Source organism: Grus americana, chromosome 38 (genome assembly GCF_028858705.1).
Source record: "Grus americana isolate bGruAme1 chromosome 38, bGruAme1.mat, whole genome shotgun sequence".
NCBI classification, from domain to species: Eukaryota; Metazoa; Chordata; class Aves; order Gruiformes; family Gruidae; genus Grus; species Grus americana.
Window position 1 is genome coordinate 325,181 of NC_072889.1, and position 20,988 is coordinate 346,168.

The 20,988-nt window shown below is 71.7% G+C and overlaps 4 protein-coding genes across 6 annotated transcripts; 3 read left to right on the plus strand and 1 right to left on the minus strand.

Moving 5' to 3' along the window:
- Positions 1-173: 173 nt before the first annotated feature.
- On the minus strand, positions 174-3,985 carry CCDC120 (coiled-coil domain containing 120). The gene is made up of 9 exons (XM_054808646.1): positions 3,731-3,985; positions 3,276-3,366; positions 3,032-3,138; positions 2,752-2,859; positions 2,189-2,366; positions 1,954-1,995; positions 1,710-1,845; positions 1,509-1,616; positions 174-1,317 (listed from the first exon to the last, which is right to left on the minus strand). Exons 2-9 carry the CDS (start codon positions 3,322-3,324, stop codon positions 882-884), a joined length of 1,164 nt encoding a protein of 387 aa, XP_054664621.1. The 5' UTR covers positions 3,325-3,366; positions 3,731-3,985; the 3' UTR covers positions 174-881.
- On the plus strand, positions 3,044-9,031 carry TFE3 (transcription factor binding to IGHM enhancer 3). Its single transcript, XM_054808649.1, has 11 exons — positions 3,044-3,153; positions 4,284-4,458; positions 4,848-5,030; positions 5,098-5,338; positions 5,447-5,632; positions 5,997-6,095; positions 6,543-6,642; positions 7,281-7,337; positions 7,432-7,507; positions 7,628-7,775; positions 8,012-9,031. The coding sequence occupies exons 2-11, from the start codon at positions 4,331-4,333 to the stop codon at positions 8,351-8,353; spliced, it is 1,560 nt and encodes a 519-aa protein (XP_054664624.1). The 5' UTR covers positions 3,044-3,153; positions 4,284-4,330; the 3' UTR covers positions 8,354-9,031.
- A 396-nt stretch (positions 9,032-9,427) lies between these two features.
- GRIPAP1 (GRIP1 associated protein 1) lies at positions 9,428-16,276 on the plus strand. Of its 3 annotated transcripts, none has more exons than XM_054808612.1 (22): positions 9,428-9,499; positions 9,601-9,667; positions 9,755-9,816; positions 9,899-9,925; positions 10,205-10,312; positions 10,649-10,799; positions 11,028-11,119; positions 11,408-11,455; positions 11,810-11,841; positions 11,931-11,978; positions 12,075-12,174; positions 12,523-12,615; positions 13,014-13,106; positions 13,222-13,299; positions 13,776-13,862; positions 14,185-14,241; positions 14,368-14,467; positions 14,834-14,934; positions 15,355-15,504; positions 15,603-15,696; positions 15,773-15,900; positions 15,993-16,276. In XM_054808612.1, exons 1-22 carry the CDS (start codon positions 9,458-9,460, stop codon positions 16,062-16,064), a joined length of 1,830 nt encoding a protein of 609 aa, XP_054664587.1. In that variant the 5' UTR covers positions 9,428-9,457; the 3' UTR covers positions 16,065-16,276. The 3 variants fall into 3 exon arrangements, with proteins under 3 accessions (XP_054664587.1, XP_054664588.1, XP_054664589.1); XM_054808613.1 differs by having other exon boundaries at positions 9,430-9,499; positions 10,208-10,312; XM_054808614.1 differs by lacking the exon at positions 10,205-10,312 and having other exon boundaries at positions 9,430-9,499.
- A 334-nt stretch (positions 16,277-16,610) lies between these two features.
- TBC1D25 (TBC1 domain family member 25) lies at positions 16,611-20,815 on the plus strand. The gene is made up of 6 exons (XM_054808615.1): positions 16,611-16,710; positions 16,958-17,067; positions 17,170-17,321; positions 17,559-17,680; positions 17,907-18,110; positions 18,207-20,815. Exons 1-6 carry the CDS (start codon positions 16,627-16,629, stop codon positions 20,229-20,231), a joined length of 2,697 nt encoding a protein of 898 aa, XP_054664590.1. The 5' UTR covers positions 16,611-16,626; the 3' UTR covers positions 20,232-20,815.
- The last annotated feature ends 173 nt before the right edge of the window (positions 20,816-20,988 follow it).

Below are 20,988 nucleotides of genomic sequence, written 5' to 3' on the forward strand. Positions count from 1 at the left end.
CGAGACGGTGGCGGCAGGTCCCTGTATTGAACCCGGCTGTGCGCGCCCCCCCCCCCCCAAAAAACCCCTCCTCGCAAAGGGGGGGGGGGGGGGATGCGACGGGGGGGCCCCCCCGAAACCGGCCGCTCGCCAGGAGTGGCCAGGGGAGCCCGGGGTTTGGGGGGGGGGGGTGGCCCCCTAAATTTGGATGGAGGGGGGGGTATGGAGTGATTCAGGGGGTTTGGGGGGGGGGGTGTCACACCAAGGTGCCGGGGGGCTGCGGGTCCGTGGTGGGAGGGGGGGGGGGCCACGGGGGGGTCCCCCGAAGCCCTGGGGTGGCAAACAATAGAAATGTCAAAAAAAAAAAAAGGAAATAAAGAGAAAAATAAAGAAACGGAAAAAGAAAAGACACAAGAAAAGGAGAGAATAGAGAGAGAAAAGAGAAACAGGAGTTAGCCCCCCCATACACGGCCCCTGCCCCCCCGAGCCCCCCCAGAGCCCTGGGGATGGGGTGTCCCCCCCCGAGTGAAGAAAAGAGGGAAAAAAAAAAGAGGGGGAGCAGGAGAGGTCCCCCCGAAAGGGCCGGAGACGCGGCGGGGGGAGCCCCAGAACGGGGGTTTGGAGGGAAATTGGGGAGGGGGTGCCCCCCCAGGGAGACCCCAAATGTGGGGCTGGGGGGGTGCTGGGGTGAAGGGGAAGGTTTGGGGGGGAGGGGGGCAAAGGGAGCACATTTGGGGTGTGAGGGGTCCCCAATTTGGGGGTCCCTGAAGGATGGGGAGGGGGATCCCCAATGGACGGGGGGGGCTCCCCGGAGATTTCAGCCTCCCTGAGGGGAGGGGGGGGGCTGACGTCACGCCCCCACGCTGGGGCTCGCCCCCGACACCCCCCCCTCTCCCCCCCCCTTAAAAGAGGGGTGCGCGGTACACTCGGGGCGCCCCGTACCTGGGCGCCAGGGCCCCGGCGTAGCTGAGCGAGTGGGGCAGGCCGGGGGGGTCGCGGCGACGGGGGGCCCAGGCGGGAGCCGGGGGGGGCGGTGGCAGGCGGGGGCCGGGGGGGGCGGCCGGGGGGGCCCCCGTGTGCCGCAGGTACCAGTCCCGCAGCCCCTCCAGCGCCAGCCACTTCTGGCTGCGACGTTGCTCAGCCGAGGGGGGGCCCCCCCGACCCCGGGCGGAATCGGGGAGGTTTTCGGGGGGGCCCCCCCAGTCGATCAAGGCTTCCGAGCTGTTGCTGCGACGGGTACGGGGAGCCGACGGCGGGGGGCCGGGCGCCGGGGTCCCCCCCAACTGCGAGTCTTGGCTGCCCGACCAGGGCCGGGGGGGCAGCCCCGGCACCTCGGGACTTGGGGGGGGGGAGAACAGGGGGTGAGGCGGACAGGCCGGGGTCCCCCAAAACCCCTTGGGGTCCCCCAAACCCCCCTGCACCCCCCGCCTGTGCCCTCCGCCCCCCCCAATCGCCCCACGCACCCTCCAAATTGCCCCCAGGGCTCAGTATTGCCCCCCGGCCCCATACCCCCCCCCAAAAACGCTCACCGGCAGAGGGGGTGCCCGCGCCCACAGGGGCTGCGGGCCAGGACGGGGGTGGCCGGGACGCTGCGGCCCTCGAAGCTGGAAGCGCTGCGGGGCAGGGTCCGTGCCGGGCTGGGGGGCCACGGCATCTCGTTAGGGGGGAGCCCCCCCAAACCAGGGTGTTTGAGAGGGGAATGGGGTTTTTTTTGGGGGGGGTGCACTCACCTGGCGGGGCTGGCGAGGGAGCTGCGGCGGCCGGGGGTGTCGGGGCCCCAGGGCGGCCGGCGGTCAGGGCTGCCGGATCCGGCCCGGGGGGGCGATGGGCGACCGGTTCCGCTCTGGGGGGGCTTCGGCAGGGCCCCTGCGGGGAGACGCAACGTGGGGGAGACCCCCGTGTCCGGCGAACCCCAACTCCCCCCCCCCCCCCTGCCAAATCCCCGGGGGACGGACCCGGGCACCCGACACTCACCGTTCTCCAGCGCGGGCAGGTCGCAGAGGGACCCGTTCTGATCTGGGGGGGCCGGGGGGGGAGCAAAGCGAGGGGTCAGCGCCGCCGGGGGTCCCCCCAAACCTGCCCCCGCCCCCCACGGGGCTCCACCCCCCCCCCCGGTGCTTTGGGGACCCCCCCGGTGCTCGCCCCCCGGTGCTCCAGCCTCCCCCTCCCGGTGCTTTGGGGACCCCCCCGTCCCCCCCCGGTTTCTCACCGTGAGCGGCGGCCCCGAGCTGGGCCCGGAGCTGCCGGAGCCGTTGGGCCGCTTCGGCCTGCAGGCGCTGGCGGCGGCGGCGTTGTTCGGGGGGCAGCCCAGGGGCAGCCGCCAGTCGTCGGGCGGCTTCAACAACCTGTAGCTGAACCGCCACCTCCCGCCGAGCCGCCCGCGTCGCCTGCGGGAACCGGCAACGGGAACGGCGGGGCCCGGACCGGACCGGACTGGACCGGGCCGCCGTACGGAAATGGGGCGGGTGGGGGGCCCGCAGGGTACATGGGCGCCGCCATTGGGGTACATGGGCGCCGCCATGGGGGTACGGGGGCCGCGAAGGGACAGCCGGGGGGGGGGGGGTACGGGGGCCGCCGTGGGACACACAGGGTATGGGGGCCGCCATAGGGCTATGGAGGCCGCTATAGGACGGACAGGGGTGCAGGGGGCCGCCATGGGGGTACGGGGGCCGCCGTGGGACACCCGGGGTACGGGGGGGGGGAAGGACCGCCCCCCACCCCTAAACCCTCACTGCCCCCCCCCCCCTCCACCCCCCGTTGCCCCCCGCTTACCTCAGGGAGGGCTCCGCGGGGGGGACCCCCGGCCCGGCGGCGCGGGGGGGGCTGCGGCCTCTCGCCGGGTTCCAGGGGGTACTCGGGGGGCAGCTTCCCCGTCAGCTCCTGCGCACAGCGGGGGGGGGGGGGGGCGATGGGGGGCCGGGGGGGGGGGGGCTGTGGCTGTTGGGGTCCCCGGGTGTAAAGGGGGGGGAGGGAGCAAAGGGAGCCGGGGGGATCCCGGGGGTGGGGTGGGGGGAACCCCGGGGTCAGGGGTCAGGGGTCAGGGGTGACTCACGGCCTCCTGCAGGCAGAGGCGCCGCAGCTCCCGCAGCCGCAGCCCCAGGGCCTGGCGTAGCCCCCGCTGCCGCTCCCGCAGCTCCTGCAGCCGCCCGGCGGGCGCCCCTGCGCCGGGCAGAGGTCAGGGAGGGCAAAGGGGAAGTGGGGGGGGGGGCTCAGAGGTCAAGGGAAGGGGGTCAGAGGTCAAGGGATGGGGGTCAGAGGTCAAGGGATGGGGGGGCAGAGGTCAGGGGTCACCGTACCTGCGGGGCTGTAGGTGCCCGGGGGGATGATGTGGCCCCTCACCTCCATGTCGGGGCGGGCGCGGGGCCGGCACCCATCGGTCTCGGGGCGCTGCGGGGAGCCGTTGGGGGGGGGGGGGGCGAGGGGAGGGGGCGTCAGGGCCTGACCCACCCCCCCCCAACCCCCCCCACCCCCGGCTCTTCCGCCCGCCCGGCCCCTCCCCCGGGACCCTGCTGTCCCCCCTCCCCCCCCGAGGGGTGCCCCCCCCCCCAAAAAGGGACCCACCCACCTGCCCCCTTCCCCCCCCCCCCCGGGAACCCCAGGGTCCCTCCCAAAGGCACCTCAGGGGCGTCACCCCCCCACCCCCCAAAAAAACCCCAACCCCCCCCGTCCTGGCCCGGCTCAGCCCCCCCGGTGTGGGGAGGGAGGGGAGGGGCACAAGGCCGGGACCCCCCCCAGCCCCCCCTTACCTTACCCCGGCGGGTGCTGCTCCGGGGGCCGGCTGGGAGCCAGGCGTCGAGGTGGGGGGTCGGCCCTGCACCCCCTTTTCTCCCCCCCCCTGCCCCGGGGTGGGGTCCCGGCAGCCCCTCTGCCCGTTCGGGGACACCCGGGGGACGGGGGACGGGGGGGTCCCGCTCCCCCCAGAAGGACCCAGGCAGCCGGGCGGGGAGCACGGGCCTTCCCAGGCGGCCGGGCGGGTGTCGGGGTCCCCCCTTGCTTCCCCACCCCCCCCCCCACCCTGTGATGTCACTTCCTGCCAGCTCCCCCTCCCCCCATCGCCCAGCGCTTCCTGCCTCGGCCCCACAGCCCCCCGCTCGGGGCGCAGGGACCCCCCAGACCCCCCCCCCCAGGCCCCATAGGGACGCCTCGACACCCATCGGGCTCCCGTAGTGACCCCCAGCCCCACGGCGGCCCCACGGCCCTTGCGAGGCCTGGGGGGGAGCCCCAGCCCCATAGCGTCCCCCCCAGCCCCATAGCAGCTCCCCGAGCCCCACAGTTGTGTGTGTGTAACCCCCCCCCCCCCCCAGCCCGATAGGGAGCCCCTGAGCGGCGCCGTGGGGCACGGGGGGCGGCGATGTCCCGTGGGGCGGCCGAGGGGGCCCCCGTGCCCCCCGGCCCCCCCCCAGCGCCACCCCCCGGGCGCCCCACGGTTTACGTCCTGCTGGAGGGGCCCAGCGCCCCCGACACCCTCCGGCTGCTCAGGTAAAAAGTGGGGGGGGGGGGGGCCCGGGGGTACCCCAGCCCTGCCCCACGGCAAGGTTGGGGGGGGGGAAGGCTGAGGGGATGGGAGGGATGTCGGGGGGTCCTGAGGGGTTTGGGGGGAGCGGTCTGGGGGGGATCCGGGAGGGACTGAGCGGCTGCGGGAAATGTAGGGGGGAGCTGGGGGGCTGGGGGGGGAGAATCTGGGGGGGCTGGCGGGGATCTGGGGGGCTGGGGGGCTGGTGGGGGGATCTGGGGGGGCTGGGGGGGATCTGAGGGGCTGGGGGGGGCTGTGGGGGGATCTGGGGGGGCTGTGGGGGAGGATGTGGGACTGGGGGGGGTCTGGGGGGGCTGTGGGGCTGGTGAGACCCGACCCCCCTCCCCCGGGGCAGCCTGAGCTCGGTGCTCCCCGAGTCCGGGATCGTGGCCGACATCGAGTGGGAGCCGCCTGGGGGGGGGACGCCCGGGGACCCCAGCAGTGACCCCCCCGGCGACCCCCCCGGAGACGCCCCGGGGACCCCCGCGGATGCTCCCGGCACTTTCTATTGCCTGAAGAGCCAGCCGCTGCCCAGCAGGTACCCGTCACCCCCCCCAGCCCCCCCCCCACCCCGCCGCCGCCGTTAACCCCCCCTTCTTCCGCAGCGCGGGGCCGCCCCCCCCGGCAGCCGTGGCGGCCCCCCCCCCCGCCGCCGCCCCCCCCTCGTCCCGGGTGCTGCTGCGGCAGCAGCTGATGCGGGCGCAGGCGCAGGAGCAGGAGCAGCGGGAGAGGAGGGGGCCCCCCGGCCCCCCCGCCGCACCCGGCCCCCCCGGCCCTTCGCCCGCCATCGCCGTCGGCGCCCCGCAGCCCCGGGCTCCCCCCCACGTGCCCCCCGAGGTGCTCAAGGTGAGGCCGCACGGAAAGCGGGGGGGGGCCGGACGCGACGCTGGGATTTGGGGGGGGACTTGGGGGGCGCTGAGCCCCGACCCCATTCCCCCCCCCCCAACTTTTCAGGTGCAGACCCACCTGGAGAACCCCACGCGTTACCACCTGCGCGCGGCGCAGCGGCAGCAGGTCCGGCAGTACCTCACCTCCGCCCTGGGCCGGGGACCCCCCAGCCCCCCGGGGCCCCCCCCGGCGCCCCCCGCCCCCCACAGCCCCCTGGCCCTGCTCCACATCGGCCCCGGCTCCGAGAAGGAGGTGAGGGAGGGAGACGGCGTTCCCGGCGGGGTTGTGATGTCACGGGGCGGGGGGGGGGGTGTGTGTGTGCGCGCGCGTGATGCGAGAACGGCGTGACGTCACCACCGCCCCGCGCCGCGCCGGGAGTCGTGAGGCGGCGCAGCAGTCCTGTGACGTCGTACGGAGCCCGTGATGCAGGGGCGACGCAACGCCTGGGGGCCATGATGCAATACAGGGGGCGCGGTGATGCGATACGGGGGCGCGGTGATGCGGTGATGCGATGCAGGGGGCGCGGCCTCACCAACCCCCCTCCCCGCCGTGGGTCTGAGGTGAACCTGGGCAGCCGGGACGGGTATTTGTGGCTTATCTCTGCCCGCCCCTGCAGATCGATGATGTCATCGATGAGATCATCAGCCTGGAGTCCAGCTACGAGGAGCTGCTCAGCTTCGGTCCGGCCGAGGGGGGGCTCCAGCTGCCGAACACGGTGCGTTGCCCCTTTAAGGGCCTGGGAGGGGGCGGGGACTGCCGCAGGCCACGCCCCCTTTTCCCCATGGAGGGGAAGCCCTGCCCGACGCATCTCATTGGCTGAAAGCGTGGATAGGCGTGGCCTAGGCACAGCCCGGCTGGGGGGTGTGGCTCACCATAGCCCCACCCACCAGAGCCACAGGGGGCGTGGCCTGTGCCCATATAAGGCAATAGGCGGTGGGGGGGCTCACATATAAGGCGCTGTGGGGAGGTGGGCGTGGCCTTGGAGTCTGTGGGCGTGGTCAGGGGAGGGTGGGACCGCCTCAGGGGGTGTGGCCAAGGTGGGCGGGGCTTAACCAACCCCCCAGCCTACCATGGGGGGAGCTGGGCTGAGTGGGCGTGGCCAGGGCCGGGTGGGTGTGGCCTGTGGGGGGCGTGGTCATGCTGACCCCGCCCCCTCCACCAGCTGCCTGCCCCCGGGCCCCTCCTGGAGGTGTTCAGCCCCCCCCCGGGCGGCAGCAGCTCCTGCCCCGCCGAGCTGCCCCACGTCAAGGCTGAGCTCTCGGGTAGGGGGGCCCTGCAAGTGGGGGGGTGGGGGGTGGTGTCCCTATGGGGTCAGGGAGGTTCTATGGGGTGAGGGGGGTCCTTGGGGGGGTCCCTATGGGGCCAGGGAGGGGCCCGGGGGGTTCTGTGGGGTGAGGGGGGTCCCTGGGGGGGTCCCTATGGGGCCAGGGAGGTTCTATGGGGCCTGGGGGGTCCCTGGGGGGGTTCCTATGGGGCCTGGGGGGTTCTATGGGGTGAGGGGGGTCCCTGGGGGGGTCCCTATGGGGCCTGGGGGGTTCTATGGGGTGAGGGGGGTCCCTGGGGGGGTTCCTATGGGGCCTGGGGGGTTCTATGGGGTGAGGGGGGTCCCTGGGGGGGTCCCTATGGGGCCGGGGAGCAGCCTGGGGGGGGTCCTGTGGGGTGAGGGGGGTCCTTGTGGGGTCCTCGTGTGGCTGGGAGGGGTCTGGGGGGGGTCGCTATGGTGAGGAGGGGTCCCAGGTTTCTCTGTGGGGCCTGGGGGGTCCTGTGGGCTTTGGGGGGGGGTCCTTGGGGAGCCCCTGTGGGGCAGGGTGGGTCAAAGGGGTCCCTGTGGGGTGAGGGAGGGGGTCTCAGCGCGGGCTGGGGTCGGGCCGTGGTGAGGTTCGTGGTTGTTCCCGACCAGAAACGGAGGCAAAGGCGCTGCTGAAGGAGCGGCAGAAGAAGGACAACCACAACCTGAGTGAGCTGAGGGGTGAAAGGGGGGGGCGGAGGGGCCCGGGGGGGGTGGGTAGGGGGGTCACCGCGCAGCCGACATTTTCCCCCGTCCCCCGCAGTCGAGCGGCGCCGACGGTTCAACATCAACGACCGCATCAAGGAGCTGGGGACCCTCATCCCCAAATCCAATGACCCGTGAGTGGGGGATTCCGGGCGGGCGCTGGGGACCCCGCGGCAGGTCCTGGAAGGGATCCCCGGCATCCAGGGGTCCCCGCAGCGGGTACCGACGGGACCCAGGTGTCTCGCTGCCGGCAGGGAGATGCGCTGGAACAAGGGCACCATCCTGAAGGCCTCGGTGGATTACATCCGCAAGCTGCAGAAGGAGACGCAGCGCTCCCGCGAGCTCGAGCTGCACCAGCAGCGCCTGGAGCAGGCGAACCGCAGCCTCCAGCTCCGCGTCCAGGTCCGAGGGGGCTGGGTTGGGGACGGGGAGGTGGTTTATGGGGTTGGGAAGGGCGGAATTGGGGGTGGAGAGGGAGCTGGGGGGCTATGGGGGATGGGGGGAGCAGAAAGAAGGGCACGGGGCGGGGGGGGTTGGGGGGCTGCTGGGGTTGAGCTGGGGGCTGGGGGGTGTGGGGGGGGTCTGTGGTACCGGCGGGGGGGGGGGGGTACATCGGCTGACGCTCCCCGTCCTCCCAGGAGCTGGAGCTGCAGGCGCAGCTGCACGGGCTCCCCCTGAGCCCTTCGGCGGCGCCGACGGCCGAGGTGGGGTGCGAGGAGGCCCCCGGGGGTCCCCCCTTCCCCCCGGGTGGTCCCCCCACTCCCCAGTGCCTCCTGGACCTGGCGCTGGCTGACGACCTGCCCCCGGGGCTGGGCCTGCCCCTCGGTCTGGGGGGGCCCGACGGGGGCCTGGATGACATCCTGATGGACGACGGCGGGGGTCTGTCGCCCCTCGGCCCCCCCGGCGCCCTCCTGGCCTCCCCGGGGCCCTCCCGCGCCTCCAGCCCCCGCAGCAGCCTCAGCATGGAGGACGACCCCTGAGCGTGGGCCCCCCCCCCCCACCCTGCGCCGCCCCTTTAAGGACCCTCGGGTGTTGCCCTTTTAAGGACACCCCTCCCCCCCACCCCACCCCGACGGCTGTTTCAGGTGGGCCCCACAGGGTGGTGTTTTAGGGCTCTTAAAAGGGGCAGGCCCTTTTTCAAGGGCGGCGTTGGCCTTTTGAGGTGCTGCCACCGTATCGCCCTTTTAAGATGCCCGGTTGGTGGACCCCTCCCTCCTTAAAGGACCTCGGCTTGGCATAGCCCTTTTAAGGCCCTCGCACCGTGTCGCCCTTTTAAGTCGCTGGTGTGGGCCCCACTTCGGTGTGGCCTTTTAAAGGCCTATGCCTGCCGTGGCCCTTTTAAGGTTCCTCTTCAGCCCTGCCCTTTCGAGAGGCAGCCCCGCCCCTCAGGGAAGCCCAGGCCCCGCCCCTGGGAAGGCCCCGCCCCCCGGCTGGCCCCGCCCCCTTCCCGCCCTTCCCCAACAAGGGGGCTCCTGGGGGCTGGGCCCTCAGGCAAGAAGCTCCGCCCTCCCCGCTGTCACTCACACGTGCCCCCGCCCACCGCACTAACGCCCCGCCCTCTTTTCGAGGCCCCGCCCCCCCTTAAAGGGGCCGCCCCCCCCTCCCCCCGCACCCCGATTTTGTACGGAAACTGTCGCGTGGGAAATAAAACGTTTGTTAACGAGGAGCCGCCCGGTGCCGGGACCTATGGAGCGGGGGGGGGTGGGTGGGTGTGTCGTAGCGCTTCTATAGGACTGGCAGCGCTTGAGGGGTGGGGGGGAACTCTGTGGGGCCTGTAGCACGCAGGGGGGTTCCATGGACTCTACAGCGGCGGGGGTCAGCCCGCAGAGCACTTGGGGGGCGCTGCACGGGCCTTACGGTGCCCTGGGGGGGGACGGCCCTTATAGTACCGGGAGGCCTGTACGACCCGCCGCGCCCACGCACTCTCTATGATTCCCTCGGGGCCCTTCTGCCCACCTAGGAGGTCCTTATCTCTATGGCCGCGGCGTGACGTCACTTCCGCTTCTCTACTCCTCCCGCCGCCTTCCCTAGAGCGTCCACTTCCGGCCCCCGCCCCGCGGGGGAGGTCCTCCCGCGGCGCCAAGATGGCGCAGGCCCTGTCGGCCGAGGAGTTCCAGCGGATGCAGGTGGGGCCGGGCCCGGGGCCTGGGGCTCTCGGCCTGCTGCTCCCCGCTCCCGTTCAACCCCGTTCTTCCTCCTCCTCCTCCTTCTCCTCCCACCTTTCCAGGCGCAGCTGCTGGAGCTGCGGACGGAGAATTATCGCCTTTCGGATGAGCTGAGGAAGAACGGAGCCGGTACGGGGGTGGGATGGGGTGGAATTGGGGGGGGGGGGCCCAGCCGCCTCCTTCTCCTCCTCCCTGACGGGCCCGTGTCGCCCCCAGAGCTGTCGGGGCTGCGGCAGCGGGTGCAGGCGCTCGATAAGGATTTGGCCAAAGCCAATAAGGTGAGAGAATCCCCTCACCGTGGTGTCTGAGCTGCCCCCCCCCCCCAGCCCCGCTGTGACCCCCCCCCCGTTTCTGTTGCAGGCCCTCAGTAAGAGTAAGAAGGCGCAGGTGGGTGCTGGGGGGGGGTGGGGGGGGTCCCTGGAGATGCTGGGGGGGTTCTAGAGGGGCTCTGAGGCTACTGGGGGGTCCTGGGGGCTCTCTGGAGGTGCTGGGGGTATTTTGGGAGGTCCCTGTGGTGCTTGCAGCGGGGCCGGGGGGGGGTCTCTAGGGATGCCGGGGGGTCCCAGGAGATTCTCGAGGGGCTTTTGGGTCACTGTGGGTGCTGTGGGGGAGTTCTGGGGGGTCCCGGCTACAGGGTACCGGTGCTGGCCCCCCCCCCCCCCCCAGGAGGTGGAGGCGCTGCTGGGGGAGACGCGGATGCTGCAGGGGAAGCTCCAGAGCCAGGAGGATGATTTCCGTCTCCAGAACAGCACCCTGCTGCGTGAGCTGGCCAAGGTGGGGGGCCTGGGACCCCCAGGGACACCCCCCATTGCCCCCCGGGTCATCCCAGGGGTCCCTAATGCCCCCCAGAACCTCCTGGTGCTATCTTAAGGTTTTTGGGGAGTCCCTAATGTCGTTCTGGGGGGGTTCCACCTCAAGGGGGGGGACCCAGAGGGTCCTTGGGGGTCCCCAGTGTCACTTTTGGGGTCTGGGGGGGTCTCTTGGTGTCATTTTGGGGTCCCCAACCCCTCGTGGGGGGTCTTTTTGGGTCTCATGGGGGTTCCCTGGTGCCATGGGGGGGACCTGGGGGGTCCTATGGGTGCCTGACTTGGGGGGGGGGTGGTGTCCCAGCTGTGTGCGCAGATCGAGGGACTGGAGGAGGAAAACCGGCGGCTGCGGGAGGGGGGGCCCCCAGGACCCCCCCGTGACCCCCCAACCTCTGCGGAGCCCCCACAGGATGGGGCCATTGGCAACAGCAGGGCCCCCCCGGCCCCTACAGATGGTGAGGGGGTGCCTGGGGCGGGGGGGGGGGGGGAAGATTTGGGGGGGGTGGGTGTTTGTGCGGGCCGTCTCACTGTCTGTGGGGCGGGACGTGGGGTCTCTGTGGGGCGCAGGGTGCCCGTCGGGTGGATGTGGGGGGTTCTGGGGGTCCTTTACGGGGCTGGGGGGGGGGGGGAGCGGATTTCTGGGGCCCTGTGGGCGGCCGTGGGTCTGACCCCCACCCTCGCAGCCCCCACGGAGCCCCCCGAGGAGTTGCGGCCGGCAGAGGAGGGGGCCGGAGGTGACGCCCCCCCCAGGGAACCCCCAGCGCCCGCTGCCCAGGTGCGTCGTGGGAGGGAGAAGGGGGTTTTTGGGGGGGCTGGGGGGGGGCTGGGGGTCTGCGGCGGGGCGGGAGGGTTGCGAGAGAACGTCAGAAACGGGGGGGGGGGGGCAGGGAACGACGCGTATAGGGGGTGTGAGTTTCGGTAAGGGAAGATTTTGGGAGATACGACGTAAAAACGGTGTTAGAACGAGGAAATAATCGGGGGGAGGGATGAGCCCGGAGCTACGGGAGGCTGATGAACGTATAGGTGACGTATAGGGACCGGGGGGGTCTCTGGGGTCTCCCAGGCTTCCTTGCAGGCAGAGGTGGCCCAGCTGCAGGCAGAAGTGGCCAAGGTAAGGGGGCAGGAGGAGGATTTGGGGTTCGCAGGGGGCTCCCACGGGGGGGTTGGGAGGGGTGGAATCCCGGAGGGATTTTTGGGGGGGGGGGGGCGGGCTCCTGGGGGACCTTAGCGGAATCTCCGGGGATTTCTGGGGTGTCAGAGAGCTTGGAGGGGGGGGGGGAGGGTGTCCTGGGGGCCTCAGGGGAGTCCCGGAGGGATTTGGGGGTGTCCCAGGAGGATCGGTGGGGTCTCGGAGGGGCTTGGGGACACTGTGGGGATTCTGGGGGGCTCTCGGTGGGATTTGGGGGGGCTGGCAAGGTCGTCCCGCCCCACAGCAGTGATTTTTGTCGTGTCCCCCCCCCTCCAGTTAACGGAGAAACTGAGGAAGAAGCAGGAGAGGTGAGAGCGCCCGGGTTCTCCTTGGGGCGACGGTTTGGGTTTCTTTGAAGGTTTTTGCTTATTTTTTTTCTTATTTTGGTCCATCCCAGTTTCGTCCAGCTGCAGGCAGAGAAGGAAACGCTGCTCAGGGACAGTCGGTGGGTGACTCTGGGGGGGCATAAAGCACGTGGGGGGGGATCAGGGGGGTGACCCCCCACCCCGGATGCCTGGGTCCCCCCCCGTGCCCCCCCCAGGATGGAGGCGGAGGAGCTCCGGGCCCGACGGGACGAGGAATTTCGGGAGCTCCAGGCCCGGAACCGGCGGCTGCAACAGGAGCTGGAGGCGGCCGCCCAGGTGGGGGCACCCCTGGGTGTCGAGGGGTGGGGTGTTCCTGGGGGAGCGTTTTGGGGTGCTGCTGGGGTCTTAGGGGCACCCCACGGCGCTGTGGGGATCCCGGGGGGGTTTCGTGGAGCAACTGGAGGGGGGGGTGGTCCTTGGGGTCAGATCTCTAGGGGAGCACCCGTGGGTGCTGGCGAGGCACCTTACGACACGGCAGGGGGGGCGCCTGGTCCCTTCCCGGTCACGTGGAGCCCTATAGGATCTATACGGCCTTGTCTGGGCAGCGCGGAGCAGCTCTATACGTCCCCGGGCAGCGCCGCCGGAGCCTATAGGGGCCCTATAGAGCGCTGTGTGGGGCGGCAGGTGGAGGTGGGGCTGCGGGAGCGGAGCGGGACCCTGACCCAGGAGCTGCAGGAGATCCAGGTCCAGCGCGACGCCCTCGGCGCCCAGCTCCAGGTGGGGGGTCCCGGGGGGTGGGGGGGTGTTGGGGTTCACCTTGGGGGGGGGGGTGGTTTAGGGTCCCTGGGAAGTTTTGGGTCGCTGAGGGGGGGGTTTGAGGTTCCCGGTGTGCTTCTCGCTCTGTGCCAGGGGAGTTTTGGGGATCCGGGGGGGGGTTTGGGGTTCCTGACCCCCATCTCAGGGGGGGATTTGGGGGTTCCCTGGGGGGATGTGGGGTCTTGGAGGTGCCCTGAGCCCGTCCCTGGGGATTTGGGGTCCCTGAAGTGACCGTGTCCCCGTTCCTGGAGGGGGTTCGGGGCCCTGGGAGGTTTTGGGGTCCTCGAGGTTCCCCGGCCGCACCCCCGCTACCCCGTGCGAGGCGCGTGCGAGGCGCGTGCGAGGCTGTACACCCGCAGGCGTGCGCGGGGGAGCGGGACGGGCTGCGGCAGCGCCTGGCGGAAGCCGAAGACGCCCGCGGGGAGAGCGAACGGGGCCGGCGGCAGGCGCAGGTCAGTGCCCCCCCCCCTTTTCCCCGGGGTGGTGGGGGGGGTCTCCCCGTGCCCCCCCCCCCCTTTTCCCCGGGTTGGGGGGGTCTCCCCGTGCCCACCCAGCCCGTCCCCGCAGGAGCAGCTGGAGCGGCAGGCGCAGGAACACGCAGCAGCCGCGCGCGCCAACGCGGAGCAGCACCGGGCCGAGCTGGAGGTGAGCGGGCGGCTATAGGGGATCCCTCCATACGGGGAACCCCCCCCCCCCACGCCGGGGGGGTGCTATAGGCGCGCCGTGGGAACGCGTATATCCCTATAGCGACGCCGGGATCCGCGTGGGGCGGGCGGTGCCGTAGGATTCCTATAGGTGCGGGCGGCGGTACGCACGCTGTAGGGATCCGCGGGGCGGTATAGGATCCGCGACGCCCTTATAGAGCGCGTAGGAAGTTTTGGGGTGCTGCGGGAAGGGTTCCGGGGCTCTATAGGGTCTCGTTTAGGTTAGTTTAGAATCTATAAGTGTTTCGAGGCGGTGCAGGAGCTCCGTGAAGAATCGCGTGGGCCCCGGGATGCCGTAGGGACCCCCCGGGAGTGACGGAGCCTGTAGGGGCACCGGGGTGCTGTAGGATCTATGGAATTCTATAGGGGCTGGGACTGGGCGCGACGCCTCTCCCTGCCCCCCCAAAACGTCCCTAGGGCCGCGTGGGGGAGCTGCAGGCAGCGCTGGGGGACGCCGAGCGGCAGCGGGAGCTGCAGGAGGCCGAGGGCCGGGCGCTGCGCCAGGTACCCCCAAATCCACACCCCCCCCCCCCCCCGCGGGACCCCCAGAACCCCTCTCTGAGCCCCCCAAAATCCCCCCCCAGCCCCCCCGATTCCCCTATGGAGGGACCCTCCGATCCTCCCACCAGAGCCACGAGTGCCCCCAAATTCCCTCCCAGGGTCCCCAAACTCCTCTGGGACCCCTCACCAAATCCTCCCTGGTTCCTTGGGTTCCCTCTGAGCCCCCCAGGCCCCCCCCCCACCCCCCCCCCCGACTTCTCTTAGCACCCACAAATCCTCTCTGGGATCTCCCAAACCCACCCCCAACCCTCTCCGTCCCCCTCAGGAGCTGAAAGACGTCCGGGACGGGCAGCGCATCCTGGAGAAGAAAGGCAGCGCCGCGGTGAGGGACCCGTGGGTGGGGTGGGGGGCACCCGGGGGGGCCCACGGTCCTGCGTGGGGTCCTGATCTTCCCCCTCTGTTTTTTTTTTTTCTCGTGTCCCCCCCCCCCCCCTTTTCATCTCCGCAGCTGAAGGACTTGAAGCGGCAGTTGCAGCTGGAGCGGCGCCGGGCCGATCGCCTGCAGGAGCGGCTGCAGGAGCTGCTGGCACCCACCCGCACCCGCACCGGTCAGCCGGGCACCCGTGGGTGGGGGGGGTCCGGGCACAGTGTGTGTGTGTGGGGGGGGTCAGGGTGCTGGGGGGGGGGGGTCCAGGCACTGGGGGGAGGCTCCTGCACGCCCTGGGGTGGGTGAGGGTGGTCCTGGGTGTGTGGGGTGGGGGTTACTGGAGTTTTAGGGTGTCCCCGTGGGAGGAAAGCGGGTGCTTGGGGGGGGGCTCCTAAATGCCTGGGTGTTTCGGGGGGCGGGGGGGGGGTAAAGTGGGGGTTCCCGGACGCCTGGGTGCCCCAGGGACAGGGTGCTGCGGGCGGGGGGGTGCCCCAGGGGTTCGGGGCCCGTGCCGGATGCCTGGGTCCCCTTTTTGTCCCCCCCACAGGGCTGGAGGAGCTGGGGCTGGAGGGGGGGTCCCCCGGGCGGGGGGACAGCAGCAGCCTCTCGTCCCTGGGCCGCGACGGCTCCGCCCCCGGCAGCACCAAGGTGGGCGGGGCCAGGGCTGGGGGGGCGGGGCCAGGGCTGGGGGGGCGGGGCCGCACCTGGGGTGGGTGGCCTGAGCCATGGTGGGGGCGTGGCCTGGCGGGGGGGGCGTGGCCTGGCGGGGGGGGCGTGGCCTGGCGGGGGGGCGTGGCCTGGCGGGGGGGGCGTGGCCTGGCGGGGGGGGCGTGGCCTGGCGGGGGGGGCGTGGCCTGGCGGGGGGGCGTGGCCTGGCGGGGGGGCGTGGCCTGGCGGGGGGGCGTGGCCTGGCGGGGGGGCGTGGCCTGGCGGGGGGGCGTGGCCTGGCGGGGGGGCGTGGCCTGGCTGAGGAAGGGCTGCACCTGGGGTGGGGGGGCTGAGCCATGGGGGGGCGTGGCCTCGCTGGGGGGCCGCCCCCTAACCCTGACTCTCCCCCCCCCCCCGCAGTCAGGCTCAGGCAGCCCCGGGGGGGGCAGCGGCAGCGGCGCTGGTGGCGGGGGGATCCCCGGCGGTGGGGGCCTGTCCCCTGCGGAGGTGGCCGAGCTGTTCCAGCGCCTGGCCCAGAGCCAGCAGGAGCGCTGGCTGCTGGAGGAGAAGGTACTGGGGGGGCACCGGGAGGGGCTGGGGAGGGCACCCGGGGTGGACACCGGAGCGGACACTGGTTCCCCCTTTTCCCCCCGCCCCGCCCGCGCCAGGTGCGTCACCTGGAGGTGAGCAGCGCCTCAATGGCGGAGGACCTGTGCCGCAAGAGCGCCATCATCCAGAGCTTCGTGCGCGACAGCCGCCTGGGTGAGCCCCCCCCTCCCTGCCTGTCCCCCCTCCTCCTCCCTATTCCCCCCCCACCCTCACCCCAGCTCCCCAACAGAGGCGGCGGGTCCCTCCGGCCCCCCTCGGCGGGGTACGGGGCCGGGCGAGGAGGGGCTGCGGGAGATGAACAAGAAGCTGCAGAACATGCTGGAGGAGCAGCTCACCAAGAACCTGCACCTGGAGCAGGTGAGTGGGGGCCGGAGGGGGCGTGGGGTGGGTGGAGGGGGCAGGGCCTGGGGCGTGGCCTCTCACCCCTCTCCCCGCCCCCCCCCCCCCAGGACCTGGAGGCGCTGTCGCAGGAGCTGGCCCGGCTCAGCAAGGAGCGACCGCCCCCCCCCGGCACCCCCTGAGGGGGCGGGGCTTCGCCTCCCCCCGCCTGCCCCCCCTCCCCCCCGCTGCTGTAGGCTCCGCCTCCCCCCGTGGGCCCGGGCCGGCCGGTGGGGGCGTTGCCCCTTTAAGGACGGGACGGTCCCTTCGCAAAGGCGTTGCCCCTTTTAAGAGGGGGGCGGGGCCCGCATGCGCCCCTCTCGGTTTCCGCCTCAATAAAGCCGCTGTGAACTGCTGCCGCCTCCGTCATTGGCTACGGGGGTGGGGCGGGGCGTCATGGCGTCACCGCGGCAGCCAACCCTCCACGCCCCCTCGCGACGTCACTTCCGCCCGCCGACCCGGATGTTGTTGCCGTCGCCGCGGCCGCAGGCAGGACAGGGCGACGCTCGCGGCGCCGCTCCGGATCCCCGCCGCGCCCCCGCTCTTTCCGTCGAGCCGGGGGGGGGGGGGGGAAGGGCGCATCCTGACGTCAGCACGGTGACGTAACGCCTTCTTCCCCCCCCTCCGCTTTCCCGGTAGGAGGGCGGTGGCGACACGACCCCCCCCGCCCCGTTCTCCGCGGAGCCGCCCCCCCCCCCCCCCGCCATGGCGGCTGCGGGGGGCGGGGCCTGCCCAGGGGGCGGGGCCTCTCTGGAGGAGGAGTGCGAGGTGGTGCGCGTGCGCGTCACGGTGAGAGGCGGGGCTTAAGGGGGGCGGGGTTTCGCCGGAGGGGGCGGGGCGTCGCGTGCTGGTGGGCGGAGCTATTTATGGCGGGGCGGGGCCAAGGAGGGGGCGCGCGCTCTGTTTCCTTGGCGACGGGGCGCGGCCGCCATTTTGGGTCGCGGTGAGGGGCCTGGCGGGGCCCGCGGGGCTCCGGGTTCCGTCAGCGGCTCCGTGTTTGTTCTTTCCACCCCCCACCACCACCTTTTCCCCGCAGAAAAGCGAGGGGCTGCTGCCCTCCGAGTTCCGCTCCTTCGCCGTCGACCCGCAGATCACCTCGCTCGACGTGCTGCAACACATCCTGGCTCGCGCCTTCGATCTCCAGGGGTGAGCCCAGACCCCCCCCCCCCCCCGTCCCCCTCCACCCCCTGGCTGGGGAAGGGGCCTCCATCGCTGATTTCCCCCCCCCCCCCTTTCCCCTCCCCTCAGGAAGAAAAACTTCTCTGTCAGCTTCGCCGCCCGCGATTCCCAGGGCCAGGAAACCTTCGTGCCGCTGCTGAGCGACGGGGATCTGGCGGCTGCCTTTGCCTGCGCCCGGCCCGCCCTGCGCCTGCGCCTCGATGTCCGGCCCCCCGCTGAAAGTGAGGGGGGGTCCGCGAGCCAGGGGGAGGGTGCTGGTACTCGGGGGTCTGGCACGGTGAGGTAGGAGTTGGGCAGGGGGGCTCAGCAGGGGCTGGCTGCAGAGAGGGGAAAGCACGGGATCCCCTGGGGGTGGCTGGGGGGGACCCGGCTGTCCGGCACCCCTAGGGCGGGTGTCAGGAAGGGGATCGGGACGCCTGGGTGCCCAGTGGAGGAACCCAAGTGTCTGGTTGCTGCAGGCCCGGTGCTGGAGGACTGGGACATCATCAGCCCCCGGGAGGTGGCAGCGGTGGAGCCCCTCCCCGAGCGCCGCTCGCTCCTGGCCGCGGCGTTGCCCTTCACCCAGGCCCTGCTGGCACAGGTGAGCGGGATCTGGGTGTCCGGTGGGGGGGTTCCCGGGTTCCCCCACCCTGCAGAGACCTTGTGGAGCTCCCTTGGCCGTCCCAATTCCTTCCCAGCGACCCCTAGTCATCTCCCAGTGACTCCTAGTCATCTTCCAGTGCTCCCATTCCCCTCCCAGTGCTCCCATTCCCCTCCCAGTGCTCCCAGTTTCCTCTCCCCACCGCTGGTGACCCGTTTCCTCGCAGGTGGGCCGGACGCTGGCCCGGGCGCAGGCAGCCCTGGCTTGGCCTGAGGGGTCCCCTCCCTCGCCCCCCACGCCCCCACCCCCCTGCGCCCCCCTGAGCGACGCCGACCTCCGCACCTACTTGGGCCCCGGCGGGCGGCTGCTGCGGCCCCACGACCTGCGCCTCCACGTCTACCACGGCGGCGTCGAGCCCGGTCTGCGCAAGGTGGGTCCCCCGATTTTTCCCCTTTGCCCGGCTGCCCTCCTGGGTCTATCCGGGGTCCCTGACCCCCACCCCGTCTCCCATCTCGCCCCGTCGCAGGTGGTCTGGCGGTACCTGCTGAACGTCTTCCCGGCAGGGCTGTCGGGGCAGGAGCGGCTGGCTCACCTGCGACGTAAGGCGGGCGAGTACGCGGCGCTGAAGGCTCTGTTGGCCGCCCGGGCGGCCCCGGCCGAGCTGGCGTTCGTGGCGGCGGCCGTGCGCAAGGACGTGGTGCGCACCGACCGGGGACACCCCTATTTCGGGGGTCCCGAGGAAGGGCATCCCCACTTGGCCGCCTTGCAGGCGCTGCTCACCACTTTCGCCCTGGGCCACCCGCGCCTCTCTTACTGCCAAGGCATGTCGGACGTGGCCGCCCCGCTGCTGGCCGTGCTGGACGACGAGGCCCAGGCCTTTCTCTGCTTCTGCGCCCTCATGCGCCGCCTCGCACCCCGTTTCCGTCCCGGCGGCCGGGGGCTTGCCCGAGCCTTCGCCCACCTCCGGCGTCTCCTGCGCCGTACCGACCCCCCTTTCTGGGCTTTCCTGGCCGCCCGCGGCGCCCACGACCTGCTCTTCTGCTACCGCTGGCTGCTGCTGGAGCTCAAGCGGGAGTTTGCCTTCGAGGACGCTCTGCGGGTGCTGGAGATCACCTGGAGCTCGCTGCCTCCCACCCCGCCGCCCCCGCCGGACGGCGTCCCGCTCCTCGGTGCCCCCCTGGGACCCCGTCGGGCCCGACGAGGGCTGCGCGAGCGGCGCGGGTTGCGGCCCCGGCCCCCGCGCTGGCGGCGGCGACGGCAGCGGGGGGAGAGCGTGGCAACCGCGGAGGCCGCTGACAGTCGAGGCGGCCACGAGGCCTGCGGGGATGGCCAGGAGGGGCCCAGGAGCTCCGGCGACATCCGAGATGGTCCCAAAGCTTCTGCAGGCGTCCTGGAGGTTCCCTTCGGTTCTGGCGACGACCGAGAGAAAACAAAGAGTTCTGGCGATGTCCAGGAGGATCTCGAGAGCTCCAGGAACGTCCGTGAGGGTCCCAAGAGCTTTAGGGATTGCCAGGAGGATCTCGAGAGCGTCCAGGGTGGTTCCAAGAGCTCTGGGGGCGACCACAAGAAGCCTGAGGTCTTTGGGGACGTCCAACCTAGTCCTGACGGTTGCTGGAACGACCGAGAAGATCCAAAGATCCCCCGCGACGTCCGCGGCGGTGCCAAGGCCTCTGGATACGGCCAGGGCAGCTTTAAGGCCTCTGGGGAGGTCCGAGGTGGTGCTGAGGTCCCCAGGGGTATCCGAGAGGACCCCGAAGTCTCCAGTGACGGTGGCCGGGACCCTGACGGCCCCAAGGACGTTGGAGAAGACCTTGACGCCTCTAAGGAGGTTGAGCGAGAGCGCGGCGTTTCCGAGAAGGTCAACAAAGGCGCCAGGGCTCCGAAAGACGTGGGCCAACAACCAAACGCCTACGCGGTGGTTTGCGGAGACCCCGACGTCTCCAAGACGGTTGGCGAAGGTCGGGGTACGTCCAAGAAGGCGCACGAAGACCCGAACGTCCTGGCAAAGGCGGGCGACGACCGCGGCGTTTCCAAGAGGATCGGGGGAGACCCTGACGCGCCCAAAGAGATTGGCGAGGGCCCCGTCGTGATCGGCGAAGACCCCGAGGTCCCCAAAGAGGTTGGAGACTCCCCCAGCTCCCCCAGAGAGGTTGGTGAAGACCCCAAAGAGGTACGTGATGGCCCCGAGGACCCCTGGGGTGGCGGTTGGGCCTGGGAGGACTCGTGCTCCTCTTCCTCCTCCTCCTCCTCCTCATCCTCATCCTCGGAGGAGGAGGAGGTGGGTCTGGAGGACGACGGGGCGCCCCTGCCGCCGCCGGAGGAGCTGGGGCAGGGGAACCCCTTCCTCCTCTTCCTCTGCCTGGCCATGCTGCTGGAGCAGCGGGACGCCGTCATGGCGCGGGCCGGGGACTACAACGAGGTGGCCATGCACTTCGACCGCCTGGTACGACGTCACCACCTGCCCCGCGTCCTGCACCGCGCCAAGGGGCTCTTCGCCCGTTACCTGGAGGGCTGGGGGGGGGCGCCCCCGGGGGGACCCGCCACGGGTTAGGGGTACCGGAGGGGGCTTGGGGGTGGCCCTGGGGCCCTGCCAGGACCCCGCGGGGATGTGGGGGACCCCATGGATGCCGCGGGGGGACCTGTAGGTCCTCTTCCGGGACCCTGAGGCCACCGCGGGAAGCCCTGGGTCAGCGTGGGGACCCACGGGACGACACGGGGACCCCATAGACATCCCACGGGGACCTGCAGAGCCTCTTTGGGGACCCCCAGGTAGTCTTGGGGACCCCCAGAACAACGTAGGGTCCTCATAGACAGTATGTGGGGACCTGTAGGTCCTCTTTGGGGCCCCCCAGGTAGACTTGGGGACACGTAGGACAACGTGGGGATCCCACGGACATCCCATGGGGACCTGTAGGTCCTCTTTGGGGACCCCTAGGTAAACTTGGGGACCCACAGAATAATGTGGGATCCCCATAGACACTACAGGGGGACCTGTAGGTCCTTTTTGGGGACCCCCAAGTAGACCTGGGGACACGTAGGACAACGCGGGGATCCCATAGACACTACGCGAGGACCTGCAGGTCCTCTTTGGGGACCCCCAGATAGATTTGGGGACCCCCAGAACAATGTGGGGTCCCCATAGACACTACGGGGGGACGTGCAGGTCCTCTTTGGGGACCCCCAAGTAGACTTGGGGACCCGTAGGACAACGTGGAGACCCCATGGACATCCCACGGGGACCTGCAGGTCCTGTAGAACCATAGATCCCCACAGGGGGTCTGGAGCCACCCCAGTATGGACCAGTACAG

Excerpts from the sequence above, each read along its gene's own strand:
- CCDC120 (XM_054808646.1), bottom strand. The coding sequence starts at position 3,324 with ATGGAGGTGAGGGGCCACATCATCCCCCCGGGCACCTACAGCCCCGCA. Across the intron at positions 3,139-3,275 it reads GGGCACCTACAGCCCCGCAG|GGGCGCCCGCCGGGCGGCTG; the intron begins GTACGGTGACCC and ends TGCCCGGCGCAG. Across the intron at positions 1,846-1,953 it reads CCTGCCCGCGCTGGAGAACG|GGGCCCTGCCGAAGCCCCCC; the intron begins GTGAGTGTCGGG and ends GTCTCCCCGCAG.
- TFE3 (XM_054808649.1), top strand. The coding sequence starts at position 4,331 with ATGTCCCGTGGGGCGGCCGAGGGGGCCCCCGTGCCCCCCGGCCCCCCC. Across the intron at positions 5,339-5,446 it reads TGCCCCCCGAGGTGCTCAAG|GTGCAGACCCACCTGGAGAA; the intron begins GTGAGGCCGCAC and ends CCAACTTTTCAG. Across the intron at positions 7,508-7,627 it reads ATCCCCAAATCCAATGACCC|GGAGATGCGCTGGAACAAGG; the intron begins GTGAGTGGGGGA and ends CGCTGCCGGCAG.
- GRIPAP1 (XM_054808612.1), top strand. The coding sequence starts at position 9,458 with ATGGCGCAGGCCCTGTCGGCCGAGGAGTTCCAGCGGATGCAG. Across the intron at positions 10,800-11,027 it reads CCCCCCGGCCCCTACAGATG|CCCCCACGGAGCCCCCCGAG; the intron begins GTGAGGGGGTGC and ends CCACCCTCGCAG. Across the intron at positions 15,697-15,772 it reads CGTGCGCGACAGCCGCCTGG|AGGCGGCGGGTCCCTCCGGC; the intron begins GTGAGCCCCCCC and ends GCTCCCCAACAG.
- TBC1D25 (XM_054808615.1), top strand. The coding sequence starts at position 16,627 with ATGGCGGCTGCGGGGGGCGGGGCCTGCCCAGGGGGCGGGGCCTCTCTG. Across the intron at positions 16,711-16,957 it reads TGGTGCGCGTGCGCGTCACG|AAAAGCGAGGGGCTGCTGCC; the intron begins GTGAGAGGCGGG and ends TTTTCCCCGCAG. Across the intron at positions 18,111-18,206 it reads TCGAGCCCGGTCTGCGCAAG|GTGGTCTGGCGGTACCTGCT; the intron begins GTGGGTCCCCCG and ends GCCCCGTCGCAG.